The 17,590-nt window shown below is 37.6% G+C and overlaps 1 protein-coding gene across 2 annotated transcripts in view; it reads right to left on the bottom strand.

The window, feature by feature from the left end:
- Positions 1-2,564: 2,564 nt before the first annotated feature.
- CARS1 (cysteinyl-tRNA synthetase 1) overlaps positions 2,565-17,590 on the bottom strand; it is a 33,392-nt gene continuing 18,366 nt past the window's right edge. For both annotated transcript variants that reach the window (XM_018907847.3, XM_009102207.4), the window contains 8 exons: positions 16,628-16,817; positions 16,015-16,083; positions 12,356-12,437; positions 8,418-8,498; positions 7,885-7,952; positions 6,479-6,538; positions 5,165-5,248; positions 2,565-4,062 (listed from right to left, as the gene is read on the bottom strand). In XM_018907847.3, coding sequence (XP_018763392.3) covers positions 3,928-4,062; positions 5,165-5,248; positions 6,479-6,538; positions 7,885-7,952; positions 8,418-8,498; positions 12,356-12,437; positions 16,015-16,083; positions 16,628-16,817 — 769 coding nt within the window. In that variant the 3' untranslated portion in view covers positions 2,565-3,927. The remainder of the gene's footprint in view (positions 4,063-5,164; positions 5,249-6,478; positions 6,539-7,884; positions 7,953-8,417; positions 8,499-12,355; positions 12,438-16,014; positions 16,084-16,627; positions 16,818-17,590) is intronic.

The following is a 17,590-nucleotide window of genomic DNA, read 5'->3' as shown; positions in this document are numbered from 1 at the left end:
ACAGATGTGAGATCTAGCTGCACCTTTCTGTGCTTGTATATCAAGGTAGGCACACATTTCTCTTACACCTCTGGATTTTTAGTGCCTGTCTCCAAAGGCATTAAATCTCCCATGACCCATGAGGGGTTTTTGCTGACTGCTGTCTAACCTCTCGTAGCACAGTGCTAGACTCCATGGCTGTGGATAAAGCACAATCTGTGGAGTCATCCTGCTGTCAGGTGCTGCTCCCCTGCAGGGAGCTGCAAAGGGATATCTGCTGAATCACCCTGGCTCGATTTAAGCACCCAGCTTCACATGCAAGAACTTGAACCAAGGAGGGAAGGGATTGTGCCAGAGCTGCCAAGCAGATGCACTTGACACTGGAGAGCAAGCTTAGGCTGAGATCTGTAAGTGGCATTAAAACTGTCTGTGTCTTCTGCCCTTGGGTGGGTATTAATGGAAACTGCTCTCACTGAGTGAGATGCCAGACATTCACAGCCTCATCTGAGATATAAGATTTCCTCTGTCAATGACTTTCCTGCAAGGGAGGAAGAAGTTTGATCATTGCTAAGCAGAGCCTTGGCACTACATAGCTGATGTGCTTCTTAATTAATGCGTTCTGTCTCAAGGCACGTTAAGTACTATGCATGTGGTACATATAGAAATTGCCTTGTGAAATCAGAGTGGAGTAAAATTCCTTCCCATGTTTGTGTGGTAGAAGTTGTGCAATAAAGAGGCAGCTAAAGTTGGTCCAACAACTACCACCAGCTGAGAATGCTTCAACTTACCTTCAGCTTATTTTTCTACATTTTAAGCTATGCATGTATGTGACAGCGAATTGCTTATTTGCTCACTTAAAATGTACCAGAGCCTCTGTGCAACAGAAGACAGCAAATAAAATGTTGTTATAAACAGGTCAAAGAGTGTGTCATAAATGTAATCAGCACTCACCAGTTGAAAGTCTTTGAAAAGATTGGTGGCATCAAGCTCACACTGAACAATTCACAGATTTTTCTACCAGTATCTGAGCAAACTGAGTGATGGGAGGAATTTGTTCTCCTGAGTGGAGCAGTATTCACATTTGACGTTAATGGGAATTTTCACATCAGAAAGGCTGAAAGGCACACTGAGCAAGAGACAAACAAAATTTGCTGCTGCCAAGTTTGGGCTTCAGCCAAGGGTACAATTTAAAACAGAAACACCACTCTTTTATCTTCCCTTGCCATCTCTGAATAAATTCTTTCATAAGTGGGAAAAGCTCCATGTTGTCTAAGCAAGATGAGGTCTCTGTTCCAGAAAATTTAAATATTTTAAAATTCTAAGATTTTACTATGAGGATTTTCACAATTTTCATAATGCTTAGAAAATCATATTTCAGACTGGCTTCCCTGAGAGTGTGCATGCATACATGACCTTAAAAAAAAAAAGCACACACAACCCCCACCCCATAAAAAAAAAATACTGTGTAGTCTGTCCTCTTCCTTTTTCTGGCTTAGTGAGACAGATGACTAAGACACTGCAGACCATTGCTATTGCATTCCCTTCTCCTGCTTGCCAGGTCTCTCTCACAAAGCAAGTGCAGTGGAATCCATTTAAGTGCCACCTTGAGGGATTGCCAGGGAATAGGCATTGTCTGTGCAATTCAATAATCCCACAGATCAACTGGCACGCCCACACTGAGAAAGCCATCTAAAGCAGTGTGGATCCAAGCCTGGCTCCAGCATTCTTTGTTTGCCACCAAGTTTTCCTTCAGCAGGATTTTATGCATACTGAATTAAAAAAAACGTACCAAGGGAGGGGGGAGGGAGGAAGCAGTGTGTGCATGTAGGAAGCATACAGAAAGACCGGAAAATAACCTTTGGAAAATGTGAGTCTGAAATGCTCCCAAGATCCCTGCAAGGAGAGTTGTCCCAGAAACAAAATGAAGCATTTAGGAAAGAAAAAGGGCATTTAAAAAACCCCCATTCTTTTACATTGATATAGTAATGAAATTGGATTAGGCTCTACTAAAACAGGATTTTATCATGGAGATGTCATAAACTACATTCCAGGACAGCCATGGATCAACAGCATTTTCTCCAAAGTTAAATACCAACTCACTTTAAGTAAGTGTTAACTCAGATCACCAAAAATAATTTCTGTATTCAAATTCCTGGCACTATTTGACATTAAGTTGCAACTTCAGAAGCAGCATAGGCATGTCCCATCCTTTCAAAAATGTCCTGAGTGCACATGCATCTTCAGGGAGCATGCCGGGAAGAAAATGATGAGTTGATAATGCCAAAGGAATTTGGGATCTAAAATGCTGCAAAAAATGTAATTGAACCTTTCCTCTTCCCATACCAAAGGATGGAGAAGTTGCCCTAATGGCCATGGCTAGCTGTTTTGAGTATCATTGTGCAGTTTAAACATGCATTTATAAAACTGAATAAAAATTAGCAGAATAATCAAATATTGAATGCAAAATTAATGAAATTAGTAATAGCAAGCTAAAGGAAAAGCTCTGAGAACCACATTTCAAAAAGATGGTTGTGGAATAAAAATAAGCTCAATAGTTTCCCCACTACACAAAGTTCACATACAAGTATTTCACAACAGATTTTATTTTCTGCACACAAGATGCATCTGCTTTACTGACCTTAACATTATGTAAGTTTTCAAAGGCAAATACAGACAAATTAGGAAAAACCCCTACTAGACCTTTCTGTTACTCCAAATAATGTGTTCATTTCTCAGAAGGAGGAATATAAATGTAAAAATATCAAGGAAAAGCAAAGATGTTTTAAGTCTTAATTAAGAAAAGGAACATAACCTGATCACTGTAGCATGAACCTAGGAGTTGAGGAAACAGAGGTGTCACAGCATGACTTTCTGCAAGTCACCTTGAGAATACTGAATGAATATAGCTCTGCAAATCAGACACTTGGCTGTTCCGTGCAGCTGCGAAGTAGGTGAGATTTTTTTTTTAGGATTTCATGAACTTTAGTTCATTTAGTAGCTTCTGCCAGTGAAATGCATTGTTAGGCAACAAAGAACTCTCCCTGCAGTATAGTGTGACCATACTACATCAGAAAGGCTTTTATCTCAGGGTTAAATCATCATGTTAAAAACATCAGTCTTGACTACAGGGCAATGTCTAGCTGTATTCCCCAATTGCAAATCAATCCACAAACTGTATATCAGTATGAAACCCTCTTTTAATTCCCCATGGCTTTGAACTGGTAATTAGGTACTGAGTACTTTGGGTAATCAGGTACTTTGGCAGGGCTCCTGTTTCCTTGAAGGGATAGCTCCAAGAACACACCACCTCTGCCATCAGCCCTTCATGTCTTTCCCACCTGTTTGTTCAATGCAGGTGCATTGCCTTGTACTTACCCACTTGACTGCAATTGCAGGTTGATGATCTGTTCCCTTTTTCAACAAAGGGACTGTTAACTTCTACTATGCAAAGTGTTCTGGGTATACTTATGAGAGTTTTTAATAACAGCAGCTAGAATAAGTATCATAGTGGAACTACCCACTTTTCCTGCTTATGTAAAGATATTAAAGTCATCTGGAAAATACTGTTCTTACTGTGGGGCAAATTACTCAGCTCCCTTTTAGCAATAATTTTTTCTGACTGTAACATGGGGTAGATAGAGATCAGTAAGCAGGACAAATTAACCAAAGCCTGAACAGCTAGAATGAACAAGAATCCTTATGTGGATTTGCTGACTGAGCAGCACCTTCACAAACAGAACTGGCAACCACATTTGCTATCATTGAGAAGAAACTTTTTTTTTAATGATGGATTTTTATTACATTTCCAGATGACATTATTAACCACGTAAACAGGAATTTTACTTTGCACATAATAGAACGTGTAAACAGAAATTTGAGCATCAGTATATGCTCACTTCTTCAATGGGAACCCAGCACTCGCCTTCTAAATAAAAAGTCCTGTTGTTTTCAATTTGCACTTCCATTCTGAACCATCTGTAGATACTCCTTGTGTAGCTTTTCTTGGGTTTCATAAAGTTTCTTTAGCTTCTTAATTTGTCCTTTGCTAAGTTCTTTGCCTTCTGTATCATGGGTGGGAAATCCCTGAAATATATTAAAAAAAAAAAAGAGTATTTAAGATAACTTCTTGGACTGCTCTTGTTCTCGATGGAATCATATTTTAATAAGATAGGGAGATAATGTCATAATGACAGGCTGTCAGGAAGGGCTGTATCTTGGCTAATTTTAGGCATCTAGAACTTTGACAGCTAACTTTGACTATTTCTGAATGTTCCTTTCCTAGCAAAACAAGAGGCATAAGGGTGTATTTATCTTCTGTCCTGAACCACATAAGGGAAGCTTAGACCACTAGCTTCTATATGGTTTTAGTTAGGAGAATAATGACTAATTCCTGAGCAGATGGTTAAAATAATCTTTTAATCATACTGTCAGATTGAATTCAAGGCTTAAAGCAAAAGCAGTAAGATATTTATATTCTTGATGGAGAAAGTATGATCAGCATTTTTATGGACATTCTCCTTGGCTTGCAGGGGTATTTTCCAGTATTTATCCTCCCCATTCTGACTTGTCCCCAGGACTTGAATTTGTGTAGGTGAAGAGGAGAGGCAGAAGCAGGATCAATGACCCAAATCAAGTAGGAGTGAAGAAACAGTGCTTTGTGTTTTCCAAGTCACCCTTTTGTCCCCAAGGGGAGAAATCAAGAGCAAAGTTATGCCTACAGCCCCTTCAGAGAGCCTTTGCCAGGAGAGAGCAAAACACTGGGCACAAGGGAACAGGAAACACAGGACCTCTCCAAAAATATCAGTGCTGGAAGAGCTGGGGAGTTTGTACTTGCAAATGAATACCCTGCCTTGCACCAGAGTAATAAATCTGTGAATGAACATCTTACACATTCCTACCCACAATATATATTTTGCTTTGTAGTAAGGGGAGCCAAAGGAAATGTACAATCAATGTACAAAGGAGTGTAGAAGGAAAATACCCTTGAAATGATGGCTAACAGAGACCTTGCTCCCCAGTGCACAATTAAATTCATATATCACCTTTTCCTTCTCTCCTTCCCTCCTCTTGCTACATTAATAGCACTGCCCTGGAGGTTTGGAACAAGATTGCTATAAACATATACAAGTAAGTATGCACAACTGGGGGAGGAAAACCCCTCCCTATATGAAGAGAAGTCTCTTACATTTTCATCAAACATGGAATATTTGTCAAGTTCCAATTTAAACATTTCATGTGGTGGAATCTTCATTTTTTCCAGTTTTGCCGCCTGTAATATAAAACATGCATTAACATCACAGGTAATTACTGACAACCTGTCACATATGTAAAAGGAAAAGTATATCATAATTTCAAAATCAAGGAGCATTCAATTCATAATTGTTTATTATGTGAAAAGAAACTTGAAATTAGGAACAACTCAGTGGGTCTCAGCTGTGCTTTTCTGGAGTAAAACTGTTTTAAACCTGTAGAGAACCACTTTATAAAACAGATGCATTGCAGAAACTCAAAATAATTTGTTTATATACTCCAAAAACTACATCTGATTCTTGCTAACTTGGTTCTTTAGCCAACACAAAGTGAATAGCTGCAATCATAAAGCATATTCAGCAATTAACTCACTGCAAAAGGGAACCACCTTTATCAAGTTTCTTGCTGACAAGTTAAGGTTTTAATGCAGGTCACAGAAGAATCAGATGCAGTAACTACACTGAAAACAAACTGAACTCTCCCTTATCTGTAAACAAGCACATCTCAGAATCTTTTCCATGTAGTTTTTGCCCTATGCAAGGGAATCACTTTTTTGAAAAAATGAAAAAAGATTCTTGGAATTTGTGCATGATAAATGCTATTTATCTTGTTTTATCTTTGTATGTGGTGCTCTCTAAAAGTTTTCTTCCTCTTTTAACACATGAATGTATTTCCTGTACTGTTAAAGTCATCAGCATGGCAAACAATATTTTTTTCTTATGAGTTCATCTCCTCTGTCTACTCCTCATCCAAAGCCCAAAATCTTTGAGCTATCTGAATTTCAACCATAGAGATAAAACATTTCTCTGCTCAATCATAAGGAACAGGGGATTTCTTACAGAGAAAAAAAAAAAACCAGAGAAAAATAAACCCTTGCACATATACCTATGATATTAGAAAAGGAATCAAATAATAAACGACACAAGCAAAATCTTCTCTAACACTGACAAGCATGTAAGATGCTACTTTGTCAATTAGGTAATACTGTTTACAGACTGAAATTTAAGTGCTACAAGTTCTTCTGTAATAAGTTTTTGCAGGCTTTAGTTGTGTTTTCAAAAATGGCTTCTCTATCAGAATTGAAATTCCAAGCCTGACCTGCAAGCCAGAGGCATTCTGAGCAGGAAATTGTAAACAAAAAAAATAAATGGAGACCTGGTTAAGGCTGGGCAGAGAGCCTGTGTTCTAATGGTCTTTCCTGCACATGACTACTGCTGCCTACACTTTCCTTCAAAATGAGGTTACTTACTTCCTGTTGTTGTTTTTTCCTGGCTGCTTCTTCTTTCTTCCTTTTTTTCTCTTCTTCTATCTGTGAGAGGCAGTGTTGGTGAGTAAAAGGTAATGCACTATTCCATTTGGTTGTTTTCTACAACCCTGAGCCAGCTCCCCTGGATATCTAATTACAGACAGAACTGGCAGCATGACCTGCAGCAAACCCACCATGCCTTATAATTAGGATTGTCTGATACTTCCCACTGTATGACTTTGATTTCATTTGCTTTTATTCACAGTTAAACCAGTTCTAACTGTTCAGAATGCATTTTGCATGCAAAATGGATACCTATAATAGAATACCTAAAATAAATTGTCCTATCATTTTAGGGGAAAACTGTTTTGCAAATGACTTTTAAAAAAGACTGTATTTCAATGATATTTTAAGCTCTTGCCTCAAACTGTGAAGATATCACAGTTCCTCAAGCAGCAGTTGTATCACTTGATGTTCCTAGGGAAATAACTATCCAAATTTAGACAAGCTGGTAAAAATCCCATCTTGCACTTGCCTGGGAGAGACCTGTCATTTCTCTAAGGGTTCTGCCAGAACTGAACATAATGCTGTGTCCAGGGAAAAGGGGACTCTGGCTGCAGCTCCTACCCAGCAGCTATAAACAAACTGCCTTCAAATGTCACTCTGATGAAAACATCTGGAATTGACTAAAATGACTTCTCCCTTTTCTAAAAAACATCAGCATGGAAGGAGAAATGTTGGAAAGTCTTTCGAACATTTCTAGTCATGATAGAATTTTATTATTTGGTAAAACTGAAGAAGGACATATGAAGTGTTACTTTTAAATATTACAAAGTCAAATATTAATGCCAGGAAGGGCCAAAAGCACGGGATCTGTACAGACCTTGTGCATGTGAATTCAAATTCACAAGCTTTAGAGAGCAATACGAATTCTTGCCCCCATATCCTGAATATCTCACTAATCCATACTATAATTATTAAGATTTAGCCAGTACATTTTTTCCTCACATATGAGATAAATATAGACTAGTTCTATGGAAAATGTTGACTTCATTTGTACAAACAAAAGAAGTCTGAATTACCTTGTTATTAGAATTGTTCTTCCAGAGAGATAAGACAGTTTGAATGCAATACTGAACATCCCTTAGTTATATTAAGACCTTAAAAAGCAATAAAATAAAAAAATCTTCGAGGTATCCATTAGGTCCCACAGAAAGTTTTCAAGAAGCTGTTTTTAAAAATTCTTTTTCTCCAACACACTTAAATATTTTGTATCAATTCTCTTATGTCATCTTCCTTGTTGCTAGTTTGCTATGGTTTTTCTAATGAATTATCAAAGAAATGTAAAAATATCCATAGCTTACACATTACTTTATATTTTAAAAATACAGGATGTTTAAAATAATTACCTTTTTCTTTTCTTCTCTTTCTTTCAATAATGTGTCCTTATCCACTAATTTAACCACAGTTGGAAGTCCTAAAGAAGCAAAAAGAGATGGATTAATTTCTTGATTAGCTGAAGATTAATGTATTCACCCTGTGATAATTGTTTTATTTTTGCATGCTAAATGCAGATACAACTCAGTGGCTACTTAAAAGTGACTAAGAAATTAGGTGCTATACAAAAGGTGAAAAATATTGCAATGCATTTTTTTTCTTCTGTACATGTATTCCAATATACAGTTCTTTAATATATATTCATATATATATACACCATCATATATGATACATATTATGAGCCATTATATATAGTACATATGAAATATATGTGTATATATATATGATGTATATATATATATATATATATAGTGCACATATGATATGCCATAGCTCTGCAATACTTGAGTTTACTGAATTATTCTAAATTTGTTTTCCCACTTCTTAGGAAAACATCAGGATTATAAAAACAGCTCCTACAAAGTTTCAAGAGATAAGTGGGTACCTTCATGATCTTCAAATCGAACTCCAAGTTCAGGCAGGATGTCATCCCGAAGAGCATCGCTCAACTGCAGCACTTCAGTTACTACAGTGCATGAAAAACACTTTTAGTGAAGTAAGATTTGGCCTAAGTATAGTTTTGTACAGCTACATAGTTACTTAGGTACAATTACGAAATTGCTACTTTCACACAGAGAGAGAAAGTTAACACTTTAAAAGAAAAGACCTAAGTCCTGACTAATTTCAGCCACACAGAGAAGCAGAATGTTTCTTTGCAGGGACTTGAAAATATTAATTGTCTTCCAAGATACCCTCACTGTTCCTGAAGGGGAACAGAAAGAAAATCCAAGGCAATTCAGAAATGATGCTACAATTCTGCCAGGGTAGAAGGCTATATGACTCAGGAAGATCCTAATGGTTACTACAGGATGTGCAATAAGAAAGGTTAAAAACATAATTTTAGAAAATCACAAATTAACATATCCTGTGCTAAATCTAACAGTGCCCTTTGAAGGACTATGATTTTGTTGATTTGTCAGAGGAACTGTAATCCCAACAACCTCTTTTTATTTCAAGCAATCTATTTACAGCAGAACAGAGAATTTTGGTTTGGCTTTCTGCACGGTTACCAGCATGGCTAGTATTTTTTTTTCCCCTTGCAAATTTACCAAAGAGCCTTTGATGACAGCAAAGAGTTAAGAACTTAAGATTTAGCTGAAATATATGCTATTTTAAGGGCAAAACTAATCTTCATACAAGATAAATTTTTGGATAAGAAATTGTATCAGTTGAGAAGCAGCAGAATAGTTAAGAGGGCCTAAATTCATCAAAGAGACCCAGTATGCTGCTGTTGTGAATTCAGTGGCATTTTTCAGAGGTAGTCTGGTATTTGGGAGGAACACTTAGCAAGTACAACAAGACAGATACTTGGGTTAGATGTGCTTATATGAACAGATGTTCTCCCTTTCAGCAATTCTTAGCTGGTTAAACCCAAGAAGGACTCAGGGTCTCAAAGTTATTATCTCAGGCAGTGGAAGCTTCCATCCAGGCAGCTTCCTTAACACTGTACATTCTGGTAGATACAAGTACCATCCCTGAGCCTTCATCTCTTCCACAGCTCTCAGAGAGCTGCAAGTGAACAGCACTGACTATCCTAAAACCATAAGAAAGAACACCCTGTTTCAGTGCATGGCTGTGTTCTGTGGCTCTCTTTGCACAGGAAACCACTGCAGTGTACAGAACCTCCTCTGTCTGCCGTAAACGGAGTCATTGTTTCTCCTGATCCACAGCAGTTACACACAGTGTGTGTTACATCCACAGTCATGTTTGATGCAACTCTAGATCAGCCATTAAGATAAACCAGGGATCAGATTCCCTCACTGGATGTTGATACTAAAAGGTGTTGGCTCTATCAAGACTGTATCAGAAACACCTACTGCTTATTCAGCAAAACAGCATCTGCACAGTTACAGATGTTCACTTACCTAAAATCATGCATAACTGAAAGCTGAAGAAGAAGAAATCCATCAAGGAGAAATGTATAATGAAACATATTTCTTAGAGGACACATGCTCTGATCAGTCCTGTCATGCAGAGGAGTCACCACCATGCTTCTAAAGGCTGAGATGGGCCTGTTCTTTGCATGTGGCACCTCCAGAGCAAGTATGTTAGGTAGGGGGTTGTTTGTGGGCTGCCTCAGGAAATAAGGAAGCTCTCACTGAGGACAGTGACCAGGAAACCAGTGGGACAAGTGCCTTATCACCAGTGCCCACCAACACCCCAGCAGATGGACATTGCTTGGGCCTGTGACTATTCCCCAGACCTCTTCACATTTTCTGTGAATTTCAAGCCAAAGAGCATCAGATGTGAAACAGATGCTGAGATGCTGTGAATCAAAACACTGTGATGGGAAGGAAAAAGAGGAGCTTGAAAAGCATCTAGAGAAAGCTGGATTGTAAAGACTGGCAGCAAAATACAAGAGCAGGCAATGCTACAATGAGAGAGTTTGTCCCAGCTCTAGTCAACTCCTAACATATTTGGAAGAGGGCAGAAGGTGCAGAGGGCGCTGTGAGAATTATTAAGTCCACATTTGAATGCTACCTATTCTGGATGATGGTAACATTTTTGCAGAGTATATGTATTTTGATTATTACTAAAAACCAAAGCTTTAAGAATGGCTATTCTGTGAAATGTTTTGTAGATACATTTTGAAAGTGTGTGTGTGGATGGGAAAATTTGTAATACTCTGCAGGTTTTACAGAGCCACATGCTCTTTATTTAACATCTGAGAATATTTAAAGCAATACTGATTGTTTTAAATAATATCTAACACAACCCTGCCAGCAACAGCCTATGATGGGGAAACTCCCTTTGCCTACAGCCATACAGAGGCAATATCCCCAGCCACTAATCAGAACAACTTTTACAGTAATTTAATGCTTCCTGCAAGCAAGAATTTAATGGGTAAAGGAAAAGAAATCTGTAGTATGTCAGTGCAGGTCCTGCCAACCACCACTCAGCTTCCATATATCAAATAGTTTAAAAGAAAGATGCCTCCCTGGTCAAATTGCTGAGTGCTCCATATCCCAACCAAGCAGCCACCCTATCCAGTTTGATTCTCACTGTCCAGTGTATTTCAGGCAAAAAAAATCACTGCCTTCCAAGTAGGAAATTCAAGTGCCAGTAAGCACTTGAGCCAAGTGTGTTCTAAAAATGATCCCTGTGATATTTAAACCCTACCACTGCTAGAAGCAGTGATCAATTTAGCTCAACCATCACAAAGCAAGGGGAAAAAAAAAGTTTCATATAAAGAAATATGTTAAATACCAAAAGACTAAAGCTCACAGTTTTGGCTGAGGATATACACACAAACACACAAACCTCTTAATTCAAGTTACAGAAAATATTTACTATTGGAACTTATTACTAAGCCTGTTTCTCAGCATCAATTAGGCCTACAAGAGTTTGAAAATAATAACAGAGTAGTTACATCAGCAAATACAGTTTTGTGCTTTTAATGGAAATTTATCAGCTTTGGAAGAACTCCAAACAGTAGCAGAATGAGAGTCCAGAGTCTTTTCCAGCTGAATAGGTTACCAGACACCACAAGTAATTTTATGTTTCTGTGTAATATATGGGTTACTTGTATGTTTTATCTATAAAAAAATGACCTGTTTTGCCTTCAAGTACAAATCCCAGTGTCAAAGTTTTAGGAAAACAAGAATAAAACCCATGTTGAAGACTTGCAAAATTCCACAGGGAACAGGAGAAAATAATAAGAGCTCCTCCATTAGGAAATATCAATAAAAGCAAAGAATGCTTAATGGAACAACCTTTTTAACACTCTATAGTTCTGCTGCCAACACACACAACATGATCAAAGCTTTTCAGAGGGATTAAAAAAGGCACCTGAAACTTCTAGCAAACTCCCAGATGAATTCTCCAAAGAGAACACTCAACTACCATCAGGGGAGCTACAATTCCAAGTATTCTAACAAATCATAGTGAACATCTCAGGCTATTTAAATGCAGACACTATTATTGTGTAGCAATCTACACTTTTAAGAAAATGCAAGCTCCCCAGGGAAGAGATCATGGGTACTTTCATACCTAGAGAGAAGGGAGCACCCCAACCTAGAAAAACAGCAGCTACACCTCATCATTCCAGAACTTTTAGATTCTTTAGGATATGAAAATTAGTTTAGCAGCCTAAAAAGATTCCCAGATTAAAGAGACAGGCAGCAGAGATGCAAAAATTCAAAGCAGCTCAGATTTAAAGATGCCTTACTTTTATTCTCTAAGCAAGGAGAGACTATCAGCTGCCTCACACCTACACCTCCAGCCTCTCCCCCAGTTTGGTTCCTATGACCTCCAAGTCTCATGTGCAGGAAAAAGTACAGGAAAGAACAGAAAAGTCTCAGGTACAGGACAAAGTGAACTCACCTTTCTTCTCTCTGGCAATTTGTCGCACTCCTTCTCTGAACTCAGAAAGGACTTGGAGGTATGGCATCACTGCAGACTCAATCTAGAGGATCATTATTTCCACAGTTAGCTCATCATCATTTAGATATAAGACATGTCCCTACCCACTTCATATTTATGTGCTGTTGGATGGAACTTGACCCTTAGGGCAGATCTGTATCAATAAAAAATGTCAGTGCTCTATTGATGTCGAAGGATGGATGAAAATGTGCATTAGCTGCCGATTTTACTTTAGTGCAGATAAAATCAGCTTGTCAAGTTCAGCCTCTCCATTCCTTTTTCACCTCCTTTCAGTTAGATCCATCACCTCCACAGGGTTATGTCACAATCCAGCTAACTATAATACAGTGCAGGGATAAAACCAGCCCTCAGATGAATTTGCTCCTTCATGTACTGTGCTGTCTTAGCAGATAATAATACCATGTCAAACACATATTAGGACCAATTTTCATTAGAACCCAGATCTGTACCTGAGATTTTGGCTTATCTAATTGCATAGACAGTGTAATTCTCTATATTCCTCATACAACTCCCTCTCCCACAAAAAGTGGGGAAAGATTACTGTTGAATTATTTCAGGTGTAAGTAAACACTAAATCTCAGAGAAAAGGTCCTGAAAGTCTGGTCTCAATGGCAGTGAATAGCAGCAGCAAGCAGTTAGTGAACAGCTACAAAAACAACTACAGAGCAGCTACACAAACTACTACAGATCAGTGTCTGTCAACACTTCTCTGGAATCCCAAGAGGAAAAGTCAGGTCCTTGGGGGAAAGCCTAAATTTAAAGTTTAATTACTTTGGAGGATGGGGAAGAGAAAAAAAATTGCAAACTTTTTTCTCCTCTACAATTTCCACACGTCTTTCCTGTCTGTTTAATCTCCATGACAAATTTCTGTGCAATTAAGGGACAAGATAGTCTGTAATGATGTAAAAGTGCCCCTATGAAAATAACCAAGGAGTTCTGTCAAAACCTTTTATAAATGTGAACACTGCAATCAGTTTCATAATCAGATCCAGTGGTGACAAGACTGGCCCAAGAAACAGACTGGAAAGTGAGGAACAGTCACTTCTCCACTCCCCCACTGGAAATACCTCTTCATGGAAATAAAGTGGTATGGGGAAAGCAGGCACTGTCACTGCTTTATCACTCATTTCAAGATGAAAGATTTTTATTTCCACAACAACTAACTCGACAGAAATGCTGAATTCGCTTGGAAAATTATATTATGGAACTGAGGTTTTCTCAAATCTCTAATATCCACTTCTCAGGTAAATTACTGACCCATGGTAATTAAGCTACTTTTTCTTTTAGCACTTTTGAATTGGATTATGCCTTTTTTGGAGATATTGACTCAATTGGTTCTTTCATCTCTAATTTAAACACGGGAACAACTGGCCCGACCCACAGCCTTCTGTAATTAATGAGATGTTTTTGAACTTTGGAAGTTCACCTCCTTTAATTTGTGCTAAGATAAATAAGAATTTGCATGGAGGACTGAAATACAGTACAATATTTAATAAAACAGCCAAAATATTTGTGATATTATGCATTTTTATACTGTAATACTTAACACTAGTAATGATCTGGGTGATAAAAACAAAAGCTTATTTAGTGTAAGAGAAGTTAGCACAAGATTCTTCTGACAACTGCGCTAACAAATGTGGAATGTGTAAAACTTTCTTCAGAAAGGATGTTTAATGTTTGTTTTTTGTATCCTTTCAAGCCTAATCAACAAGAAGGGAGATGTAATCCCTGAAACAGACAGCAGCTAACTGCAAGTTCTAAGTGATGCCCAGGCATTAGAAAAGCAAACTACTTGTTGGCAGTATTGCCTTGTCAAGGTTTAGGGCTGGACATGCGACAATGATCTCAGACCTTAGGGGAAGTTAACAAAACTTGGGCAGAAGGATGGACCACTGACAGTGGACACAAAGAATGCCACAAAGAATTTAGAGTCCACAAGGACACTTGGCAGAACTCCCAAGATAAGGAAGAAACTCATAAAGTCAACTCAGCAACTGTGCTGAATCAGCCCCTGGGTAAAAGGGGTAAAAGGTAATTTCAAACACCAACTCAGGGGCCAACAACTCAAAAGAACAGAAAGACTGAGCATGCAGACTAATTAGCATGGGAAGCAAGAAAATTATTAACCAGGAGAGAACAGAATACTAAGAGAATTACATAACTTGTAGCCAATGAACACAAGTTGCTTTGTTTGCTAAAATGCATAAATAGTAAAAGTTTTTGATAGTTGGTGTGCTTGATTTGTGGAATACCACCGAGCACCCAGACTTGCACAACTCTGAAACAAATAATCAGCGTTGCTCTTGAGGGTATAATTACTGGCTTGTTGCACATGGGTAATAAATCAAATTTTTGTGGACAACAACATGTGTTAGCACAGGATTTTTTTTTTCTGCACAAGATTCTTCTCATTCTACCACCCTTGGCAGTGCTATTTTAAAAGAGTGAAAGGACTATCACCAATCCTTCCACCAATGGAAGGATTGGTGATAGCTTCAAGCTATCACCAATCCTTCCATAAAGCATATCTACTGGAAACACTGCCTGAAGTGTTAAATACAAATTTAATTTTCATTTTCCCTAAGAAGGTAAGTGTTTAAGTTCTACCTTTCTTCTGAAATTAAAAAAAATTCTGAGCTAAATTTAAAAGTTACTATTGATAAGCTTTGTAGGCAATACAGAACATCTTCCTAATTATATCATTAATGGAAATTTCCACAGCACACAAATATAAGTATTTACATTGGCAATTATGGGATGAGTGTTCATTCCTATTCTTCCAACCACAAGCAAGCCTGCCAATTCCTTTGATGAATAAGAAGTTAAGCTTTTTTTTTTTTACACCAGAAATGTTTCATTTTCTCCTTCTAAGGAGTAATAAAAAGGTGCATGGTCACACCTTTAATGCAGAAAAATATGTGAAAAACAGCACTGATGTGTCCACAAGAGATTTTGGCACAAACAAAGTGTTGACAGCTTTCACGTGGAGTTATTTCTCCTGCCTGCACCAGAAAATGTTCCAGGTATTCCAGAGCCCACCAGCACTTTCATCAGGTACCTCTCAGGTATTTCCAGAAAAATTCTGCACCCAGAACTGCTGGGTGACTAAAGCAAAACAGCCTTTGAAAGCCACATAAAAACTGCGGCTGCAAATGAGATCAGAAGAAAAGATTGAAATGTGGCTAAGACTCCAGCTGCCTCCAGGCTGGTTTCTGGTGTACCACAAAGAAGTTTAATCAGTATAATTACATTTTTGAAACTACTTAGCATACAAATACTTGTAATGAGTCTTTAGACTGTAGCATGTGCTGCCTGTAGTTCACATGTGGTTTAGGAAACAGACTCATCATTCAGAAGACAAGATAATTCCCCTTCTGGTTGCTATACAATTTGTCTGTCATTAAATCAAACAAACCTATAAAAAACATAGCTCTTGTAAAAGAAAAATCCTGCTTCCTAAGCCAATTAATTACATCAGATTCAAAAGCTAAAAGCAAAAAGAATGCAATTCAGCTACATATCAGTAATGCCATCACTTTAACCTAAGCTCTCAAAGGACACAGAGTAATTTTGTTTAGTGTATTTTGTCCTTCACTTACATTTATGTTTTGACTAGTCCCTCCAACAGGAAAACCAATTGCACCATCACTTTCTATGGCACCAAAAATCTGGTCAAGGAAAAAGAAAAGTTTGTACACATCAATTCACAGGTATGTGAAAACTAAGCAAAATCACATATACTAGGCTTTCAAATAGTTCTCATTTAACCCAGAATTCACAACTCTATTGAGATGATGTTCTGATTTGTAATTGATACATACAAATTGATGCTCTGATGATGATCTGTAATTGATACATACATACACCATACAAAGCATTGGCTTTCAGATTTAGCTTTAAACATGTCAGACTTGTCATCCTGACTTCATATTTTTTCTACTGTCTAATTTCTCTTGAATGTATTAGTGGCTCCCCACTGTTCAACAAAACATTAGCTGAAAACATAATGTAATATGTAGAACTCAGAATCGTTCCTGCTGCACCACACACTGCAGTTTGGGTTGTTTTGGCTGGGGGAGGTGTGGAAGCTGTCTAGCTTCCTGTAAGATTTAAACAAAGACTTGTATTTTCAAGTATGGATCCCTCCATACTTGAAAATACAAGTTATAACTGCACAGTGCAATAGCAACATTACTCCTTGCTGTTACATACCTTTAGCATTTGAGTGAGATAGGAGCTGATGTTTTCTAAAAGAAGTCTGTTTGGCATCTGTCTGGAGGATTTCTTTGCAGCAATATAGGAGTTACTCTGGCTGACTAACGAGCGCATTTCTTCTAAGACCGAGCGGGTGTCAATATTGTCACACAGTGCTTCATGAATTTCTGCTTTCTTCTCATAAAAACTGAGACAAAAAAGATTCTTTTTAACTACTCATGCCAAAAACCCTGCAATGTACTCTGAAGAGTCCCTAGTAGAAAAGTAAGGGGACCTAAAAGTAAAATAACTTTTTGCTGGTTGTAGTTTATATTTGAAAGAAAAACAGATGAGCAAGAAAAAAGGCATTATGATGCTGCTGGTTTACTGCTATGGACGAAGGCAGGCTGGAAAATCTAATTTGCAACCACTAACCAAACAAACTATCAAACAAATTTTTCAGCAACAGGCCTTTTCATGCAAATTTTTTTTAAGCAGTATAAATTGCTTATTTAGTATCTTCTTCTTATTACTTTTATTTTTTATTTTTTTTTAACAGCATTGCTCTCCTATCCCTGTGTACCAGCCAGGTTCTCTGTTTAGTATCTCTCCAGGAAGGAGCGTCAATTTGGAACTTAACACAAAGTAAATTGTTATGAAAATATTATAAGTAGATAAAAGGAATAAATTCATGCAAACCTTTGTCATGTCAGTGACATGTTAGTAGGTATAATAAATAATACAACATATTAAGTACCATTTCATGACACAAAGGTTTTATGGTTTCAAACAATGTACTTTTTTCAAGAAAAAAGAAGTGGTAGAAGAAAGGAGACAAAACCAAATATCTACAAAGGATGTCTTCTATTCCTCCCACTTCTTTATCCCTTCCTTTTGATCTCTCTATTACTTATTATCACTCACCTTTTTAAATAAAGGGGTTATCTCCACCAACCTCAAGTTGAAGATAAAATTTTCAGA

Source organism: Serinus canaria, chromosome 5 (genome assembly GCF_022539315.1).
Source record: "Serinus canaria isolate serCan28SL12 chromosome 5, serCan2020, whole genome shotgun sequence".
Taxonomy (NCBI): domain Eukaryota; kingdom Metazoa; phylum Chordata; class Aves; order Passeriformes; family Fringillidae; genus Serinus; species Serinus canaria.
The sequence above is the reverse complement of the archived record's forward strand: the minus strand, read 5'-3'. Positions and strand labels throughout refer to the sequence as shown.